The sequence below is a fragment of the Zosterops lateralis genome (genome assembly GCF_965231275.1).
Source record: "Zosterops lateralis genome assembly, chromosome: 5".
Lineage (NCBI taxonomy): Eukaryota > Metazoa > Chordata > Aves > Passeriformes > Zosteropidae > Zosterops > Zosterops lateralis.
In genome coordinates this window covers 57,337,059-57,346,060 of record NC_139766.1, presented here as the reverse complement: position 1 = coordinate 57,346,060, position 9,002 = coordinate 57,337,059, and the positions used below count along the sequence as shown (strand labels likewise).

The 9,002-nt window shown below is 44.5% G+C and overlaps 1 protein-coding gene across 1 annotated transcript in view; it reads left to right on the top strand.

Annotated features, from left to right (window-relative positions):
- Positions 1 to 8,364: 8,364 nt before the first annotated feature.
- Positions 8,365 to 9,002, top strand: part of RNF150 (ring finger protein 150) — a gene marked incomplete at its 5' end in the record, with an annotated part of 109,726 nt that continues 109,088 nt past the window's right edge. Inside the window, one exon of the mRNA XM_083861003.1 lies at positions 8,365 to 8,830. Coding sequence (XP_083717129.1) covers positions 8,365 to 8,830 — 466 coding nt within the window. The remainder of the gene's footprint in view (positions 8,831 to 9,002) is intronic.

The window sequence follows — 9,002 nt, the reverse complement described above, 5'->3', positions numbered from 1 at the left end:
ACTTCCTCAAATGACTTTTTTGCTAAAAGTCTTCTTATAAATCATTCATCAGTTCTCCCCCTGCATGGGCCATTTCTCTGTCACTGTAATTGTAGTGATAAACGGTTTATAAATGTGTGAGGTAAGAGGACAGAATACAAAGGACAGGGCTATTATCTAAACCCTAAATGCAATGTCTGAAGTATTTGAGTGATGAGTTCAGAGCACTCACTTTTGAAAACTAGCCTTATAGGAGGACAGAAATCTAAAGCACAAAGAGGATGAGAAGTGGTAATAGCCCAAAATTAAAAATCTGAGCTCTATCAGTTTTTAAGTAAACACTGCATACTTTTTCCTTTAACTCAGTTCAAAGTCTCCATAGGCTGTAGTTTCAGCTGCAGTCTAGGTAACAAATACGCTTTACTTAATTTAAGAAAGATCCAAGGAAGGAAATAAGAAAATGAGACAGCAAAATCCTAGGCTCTCATTTTTTTCATGGGTTTGGCATCCTGAAGATTCAGTGCAATTTTCATTCAAACTGGTGGTAAAAATACCATTTGAAGAGGAATTTTAATATCTACATATGAAAGTGCTTCCCTTGAGCAGCAGCACTGCTTCTAAAAACCTGTTCAGTCACAGCTTTGAGCAGCAAGCAATCTTAAGTAGCATATGTGGGAACACTATAAACTGTGCTTAATGTGCCACAGCATTTTGGCCATAACCTACAGATATGAGAGTCTGGAAGTACAGAGCTTGTAAAACTCTCTGTGACAGCACCGTCTGGTGCCTTCCAATAATGCTATTTATGCTATTTTTAGGGGAAGGGAAGGGAAGGGAAGGGAAAGGAAAGAAAGAAATATCCTGACAACCTTTAAAGGTAAATTTGGATATAGACAAAGGGGATTTCTTGGATCATCTAGTCCAAACCTTGCTATTGCATGCCATCATTTAATAATTCCTTCATAACAGTTTATCATGTCTGCTTTAATTCCAGTTAGGTAATGAGAAAATTTCACAGTTCTTTAAATTAAAAGCTTTCCTCTTTTTATTTTCTTTTGTATTCATTTATATATGACCAACCTGCAGTCTTTTTCTTGAGGGCTGAATCCTGAATTGCTGCTTTCTTTCCACTGCATTTAGCTTTCCTGATATACCGACAGAGACCATCAAATTCTGTTTGGTTTTCCCCTTGCTGTCAAGCTTTTAACTTTCTCATAAATAATTCTTTACTTTCTCAGTCTCCTAGATGCCCTTTTCTGCATCTTCTACAAGAGCAGCTCCAGGTGGGTTTTCTTGAGGCCTCACATGAAAAGGTTTGTGTGCCCCCCCCATCATTGCTGATCCTGTCTGCTAATGCATTTCAAGGCCACATTTAAAGGGGAGGTGTTTTAATGGGATCTTTGGGACACTGTAGCCTTCCTGAACCAGCATCCAAGCCAAGAAGCTTCCAGTTAAGTGCAGAAATATGTGTTTTCAGTCTGTAAATTCATGACCTGGCATTGTGCACTATTGAATTTCATCACATCTCTCTCGGCTGAATCAATAAGGTTGTCCTGTATTCCATACATGCTTTTTTCTCTATTGCCAATGGCACCTTATTTTATGTTGTCAATTAATTTCCCATTTTGTTTGTATGCAGAGTGGTCATTTATGATCCTGTTAACAGTGATCAATCCCACAAATCTCTCTTGGGAAATCTCTTTTAGTAACCTCACCCATCTGTTTTTAGGAGACCATATTACTGTCTTCCATTTGGTCAAGCATCTGTGACACTGTTTAAATCCTCTGGTTAAGGTCATTAGCAAGGTGTCCTAGTACAGAATGCCCAATTAATTCAGGTATATGCTTCCTGTCTCTCAAGCAAGACCAGGAATCTCTGCATATGTTTGAACTGCCCCAAAAAAATCGTTCCCACCATTGTCTTGGACACATCTATTTTTCATTAATGCATTCAGAGGATTGTTGGTGACTACCCAAGGAGCAAGATGCAGGATGTCTGTTGAGCAAATAACTTTGTCTATGATACTACTATCTGTTCTACAGCCTATTCACAGGTATTCCTCAACTAAAACAGTGCAAAGCAGCATTCTGCCACTAATTTGAAAATGTGGTAAGGCTTATTATATATTGTCCACAACAGACAGAGGGGTTTTTCTGCACAGACACTCAACTCTGTGTTTCTTTTAGGCATTAGAGAATGGCATGAACCTGGCAACCTCTGCTTCCAAGATGTACCACAGAAGTTATGAGCCACCTAACAAGCACTTAGCATGACTCCCTTTGCTCCAAATCATATGAACTACCAGCATGCTCATCTCTAATCACACACTTCTCTGCAGCTTCTGCAGCAGGTTCTACTCATTACACAGTCTTGATTAATACATTTCCAATTTGTCTGTTTTTTAAGAAAGAATCTCTTTTATTGGTTACAGTTTGGTTTAGGTTCTTCACATTTCCCCTGGAAGATGTTTAAAACACTAAAAACTGACACCATTTTGGAGCTGTGTGTTAAGATATTCTGTCTCAGCAGGACTGTGCTTCACTCTCTGTGTGTCTGTCAGCACCAGAGCAGCGAGCACCAGAGCAGAAATATAAATTTGAGCACCATTCCATAGTTAAGCTAAGTGCTGTTTCCAGTTGCTCAGGGTGACCCTTTAAGGGAGATGCTCACCACAGTAGTTCCCTCATTTTCCTTCATGTTGTGGATCCTCGAAGATGTTAAGCTTAATAACAGAAGCTTGGGGGGTCCTGGTCAACCTTTGATATTTTTGATTGCACAAGCTCTGCCTTAGAGGAAGACAAGTAGGAAAGGAGCAGTACATAAGGTGAGAAGTTATAATCAAGTTCCTGGCGTCCTGTAGGAGAAACCCCCTGGATGGGATGGCAGCAAGTGCCACCTTGGCTGCCCTGCAGACCTGGGGCTGGGTTTTGCCTGTTCACTTTTTCTGTGAGACATTTAAATACCTCCCTTTATAGGAGAGCAAGGAAATAGCCTAATAACAGGAGAAAACTAACATTTTGATATTTTTACATCACAAAGGAAAAGCAAATATTTTGACTAAGGGCTGAATAAGCCTCTATATGAGATTAATGAGAAATGTGGAAAATGCTGAAAGTTTAAGAGAGCTGAATGAGCTATTAGGAACAGAAAGAAATTGCAGAAAGGTGACTGTTTCTTTCAACATATTTTTAGGAAGCTATAATAGTATAAGGAACAGACAGAAGGAGGTTCATCAGTAGCCATCTCCTGGGGTGTTGTACTTTACCAAAAAAAAATCTCTAACGAAAGCAGACACTAAACAAATATGATGAAACACGGTAGGTTTTGCCTTTGGAACACAGGGAGCACTATCTCACTATGAAAACTTAATAGAGATCAAAGGAGGTAAGGCTCCTTTGAACTATTTTCATAGTTTTTAAGTGAAAATAACACTTTCCCTATAAATTCTATTGAACTTTTCCTATAGCTCCAGTGAGCAATTTATTTTGGCTGTAAGACAGATTCTTTTTTGTCTGGGACTTTACTCAGAAACTTTCTTTAGAGGTCAAAGTAGTCTCAAGAACATTTCAAATTTACCTCAGTAAATGAAACCAAAACTACAGTGGCAACTGTAGTAATTCAGCACACGTTGCAGTAGAATGAAGCAGTATCCCAATCTAAGGCAGGATTCTGGAATAAAGTGACAGGTAATGTAGCTATTACCATATGAATGGAAAGATGGATGAAGTATTATCAACATCAGTTAGGACAAGAAAAGATGTATTGCTGAATTAACTCTCCAAATGAACTGACACAGTGGGGTTTGTAACTCAAAGCACAGTATTGACAGCAAATGGGTGAGGGGATGGTATTGCTTTATCCTTTGCATGGTCTCCCAGTGTTAATATCTCTTCTGCTCTTCTCCAGCTGTAGAAAAGGATCAATTTCAGTTTAATAGCCAAGGAAGGCAAAAGAACTTCTTTTCCTGAGCTCCCGCAGAGAGATCATATTTCAGTCAGCTTTCCTGCTGTCCATCAGCATCAAGAAACCTTCAGGCTGCACTGAAGTTAGCACTAACCCCAAGTGTCTCCTGGTCACACATGACTGTCCCCTAACCCCATGGGGACAGTCACACCCAAGGCAGAGGGAACTGACCAGAATCTCCTGAGAGGAGAGAGAGGAGGGACTTCACACCTACCTGTGGTGTGTATTTTCCCTAAGTTTGCTTTTGCCTGTGCCCAGTTCAACACAGAGTGACTGACCTTTGGGGCTATCTAGGTCCTACATATAATAAAACATCAAGTTTGCACACTCTGTATTGCTTCCTGAATGATCTTCCCTCTAGTGATAAAGGGAGCCAGTGCATCTAATAGAGGCTTTTTCAATATCCTGCAATGCCACCTTCAGTATTCTTCTGGATAAAGGTTCCTAAATTCCAGGTAAATCCTCACTTCAGCAGAATCTAGGCAGCCTAGTATTGTAAAGTCTAATTTTTCAACCTTTTGCCATTTTACCTCTTGGCAATGAGTGTGTCAAGAAGTTCAGACAGAAGTCCACAAAACACTATGGGATCCTGTAACAAAGGGCTTCAGTAACCTGGTGAAGATTCCTCACCTTTTACTGAAGAAACTTCTGCTATTTCCTTTGAGATCATTTGGGTTTTGGTACAGACACACAATCCAGCACAATGCAAGCATAGCAATTACCTTTTAAACAAAAAAGAGTAACAAATTTTACCTCATGAAAGGGCAAAGAGTTGTGGCATGTGCCAGAGGAATTCATGTAGTGAATTTCAATGTGTCCTTTGCTCATTAGCAGCTGTTGCCTAAATCCAGCTTCTGAGTTTTGATATCAAGAATCTGGAGCTGGAGTTCCCCACGTGCTACTTCTCTTCTACTTATTAACCTTATTTCACACACTCAAGTTTGAATATGATAGTCTTGTAGCTTTCTGCAAGGTATAGTTCAGATGGAATTATTCTTGTCAGTTCAGAAACATGGAGAATGGGGAGGAGAATTTGTAATATGTTGTTAAAGTGAATGCTATACATAGCATTCAAAATCCAGAGATACACCCCTCATCCCAATGCTACTGATACTGAAAAACTGTTTTCAGTAGCATATAAAAGTAGAGATTGTGCTTTTCACTTTAATTCGGGCAATGAGGTTTATGACAATGCCTTGTATGCTTCTATAGGTTTGGGGTTTTTTGAAGGAGAGAACATGGGTAGGGTAGGGTAGGGTAGGGTAGGGTAGGGTAGGGTAGGGTAGGGTAGGGTAGGGTAGGGTAGGGTGGTGGCAAATGTCTTGCTGGCCTGAGAAGAAACATTTACAGCTGTTCTTGAAAACATGGTGTTCTTGTGCCAGGACCAGAACAGAGCTCTGGGGAAGATATTTCTGTCAACAGAAACAACACAGGAAGAACCACCATCAACTGTGACACCACACTGGGTGAATTTAGGTCAAAGCATTGACCTAGTTAATTGTAGTTCAACTTTAATTCAAAATGTTTAATTTGAATATAAGAGGAGATTGTCCTTCACTTCCCAGGATTGTCTCACTTCTGAATTTTCTCCAGCAGACAAGTACTGTTTAATCAACTACTTTTGCTCTGAGCTTCATTGTCTAGTTTAAACTTTGGTTCCTGTTATGTTTTATCCTCTAGCTTAAAAGGTCTTTTAGTACCTGCTCTTATATCCCTGGGATGGTACTTACACAATGTAATCACATCACCTCTTTTCTTGAAAAGCTGAATAGATTGGGCACCTGAAGGTTCTCCCTGGAGAGGAACGACTTCAAATTATTTTCTCAATATCTCTCTCTCTCTCTCTATATATATATATTTTTTTTTATTATTATTTATTTATTTTTTTTTCTTTTTCTTTAATGCAGATACCAAAATTGGACATCTTTTAACATTTGTCTCACTGGTGTTTCAGGCAGAGAAAAAATAATCTACTGTTTCTTACTTGTCACTCCTCTGAAACATCCAGGGATAGCTGTATCCTTTTTAGGCCCCTTTTCCCTAGGAATATAGGACAATTCTTTCCCACTCTGATCCCCACACCTGTCCCTGTGTGCAGAGTAAACCACACACTGCTCCAGAGTGGCTGGCACTTTGTCACCTGGAGATGTGTTTTTACATTAAGCTCTATTAAAGCACATTCTGTTTCAACGAAGTTCATCTTATCTGGTCTCTAATAGGTTACAGTGTAATGAGAATGTCATGTATCATTGAATAGCACACTTGTCAAAAACCTGTTATGGACGTGGCTGTGTAACTAACCACACTGATAACTTCCTCACAAAAACATGAATCATATTTGCTTGGCAGGCCACTTCCCATAAAAACACTTTGTCCATACATGGGATTTGTTTCTCTCTTGTTTTTCTTCGAGTTGGTTAATGTCAGCCTAATCAGCCAGAAGCGAACTGGTTATATAAAAACATAATTAGTTTTTCTGGACCTTACCAGGAAACTGAACACTAAATCTTTCAAGATTTTCCTGTTATGATAATATTCACTTGAAGTAGTGTCAGAAAGTTACTCTCTCCTCTTGTCCATTCTTTTGGTATTTATTGGTGCATGTGTGCCATTTTTCATATGTTCCTAGGAGATGCTTCTTTTCTTTTCAGTCTATAATCTAGCAAACATGTCCTCCCTTTCTTTCCAAATACAAGCCTGAATTATTTATTAATAATAGATACATTTTTTAGCCTTCTAATAATACCCCTTACTTATAAACATACAAATGCTTTATTGCCCATAGCCGTTCCAGGCATGGATTTTCCCCTTAGGGCTGTTGCTTCCCTGATGAAATCTCAACACTTTTTAATTAATGTTGATGGCCATCTACTTTTGCATTTCAATGTTAGTTCTACATGGTAATTTTTTCTTCTCATTTGCTGACTTTGCTTTTTCAAGGAAAGTTTTCCTCTTTCTTAATGGCAGTAAATCACCATATTTCCCTGCAAACTTCTCTGGTTTATTCCCCATTCACATTTTTCTCCCAAAAGCACTTTTTTTCAGCTTCAGGGAATAAACTTTTTTGAAGCAGCATGTGTGTGTGTAAAACGTGGTTAAGGCTTATTTGCTTGGGTCATGGGCAGCTATGAATACATTCTGGAAAGAGGTAAATATTGACACGAGTGAGATACTCAGGCAGTCATTGAATGAACGTGAATGGTATTTCCAGCAGCAGATTTTGCTGACAGGGGCTACAATGGGCACTACCGGTAAATCTTGTAATGTATTCTTTTGTTACTGAACACAGTGATAGGAAAGTGGAATTTTGGCCATCATTTGCACTAGTATGTGCATAGAGTTCAGCTGTGTTTTGATCCTTTTGAAAGGTGGCAGTCATGGCCAAAATTCTTTTGGGGTGTTTGGTACACTAAGAATCCCCAGGTCTGGGCTTTCACTGAACCAAAATGAAACACATCGTTTAACTGCCTCTAGAGAGCAGCTGCATCATTCTTTGAGGCTTTCTGTGCTCCTGTCAGTCACACCTGATTTTAGTAAACGCGGCTTCCCTTCCCATTCTGGAAAGTAGAGCCGGAAACACATTTGGTGTGTATTGAAAAACAAGCGACCACTCCTCTGAGCTGCGCGCCACCGTTACACCGTAACACTGTCATTTACAAATTTCCTAGCATCTCCTGCAGCAGTCAGGAAAAGCGGGAAAACCAGAGCAAAACTGAAGCTGGAGCGGGCGCTCGGAGGTGCCGGGCGGCGCTCCCGGGAGATGCGGGATCCCCCACGGGCGGCACCGGCACCGGCACCGCCCCCGCATTGCCGCCAGGTGGCGCCGCCGCGCCGCCGGGAGCCCCTGGGCCAGGAAACCCTTGGCCAGGAACATCCTCTGCCAGGGAGCCCCTCTGCCAGGAGCCCCTCTGCCAGGGACCTCTCCACCAGGAGCTCCCTCGGCCGGCGGCCCCTCCACCGGGAACCCCCTGGGCCGGCGGCGCGTCCGTGGGGCCGAGCCCGAGCCCGATCCCGAGCCGGCAGCGGGCACTGCGCCGCCGTGTGCGCGCCTGGAGCTCCCCCCGCGCCGCTCTGCTCTGCTCCGCTCCGCGCCGCCCCCTGCGCGCTGTTCCCCGGCCGCGCCGGCAGCAGCAGCAGCAGCAGAGCGGGGGAGGCAGCTGTGCGGGCAGGGCCCGGGAGGGGAGGAGGGAGAGGGGAAGGCGGAGACGGGGCCAGCGCGAGGAAATCAAACGGCCCCGAGATGAATTAGGCAGGGCTGCGGAGGGGAGGGCCCCCTCCCCCGCTCTGTGGCTGGCTGGCAGGTCCCGCACGGCGGCGGGAGCAGGAGCGGGAGCAGGAGCAGGAGCAGCGCCGCCCCGCTCGGAGCGCGGCCCGGGGCGCGCACGCACACACCGACCGCCGGCAGGGAGGGGGGCCGGCAGATGAAGATGGCAATGTCTGTGATCCAAGCGTGCCGCAGCCTGGCGCTCTCAACATGGCTGCTGTCCTTTTGTTTCGTGCATCTGCTGTGCCTGGACTTCACCGTGGCCGAGAAGGAGGAGTGGTACACGGCCTTCGTCAACATCACCTACGCCGACCCGGCGGGCGGCGGCGCCGAGCTCCGCAGCGAGAAGAGCGAGTGCGGGCGCTACGGAGAGCAGTCGCCCAAGCAGGACGCCCGCGGGCAGGTGGCCGTGTCCGCCTCGCCCGCCGACGTGTACGCCTGCGACCCCGGCACCCGCTTCAACGCCCCGGAGCCCGGCAAGAGCTGGGTGGCCCTGATCCCGCGGGGAAACTGCACCTACAAGGACAAGATCCGCCACGCCGCCGCCCAGAACGCCTCCGCCGTCGTCATCTATAACGTGGGCTCCAGCAACGCCAACGAGACCATCACCATGCCCCACGCAGGTGAGCCGGGGCTGTGCTGAGGGGGCAGACGGATGGAGCTCCTTCCCCAGCCCGCTCCGCCGTCCCGCATCCTCGGGAACTGCGGGAACTGCTGCGGGGAGGTGTCCTCGCACCTCCTGACAGGGAGCGGGATGGGCTGTGGGTGCCCGTCGTGGGGCCGTGGAGCTCCTCT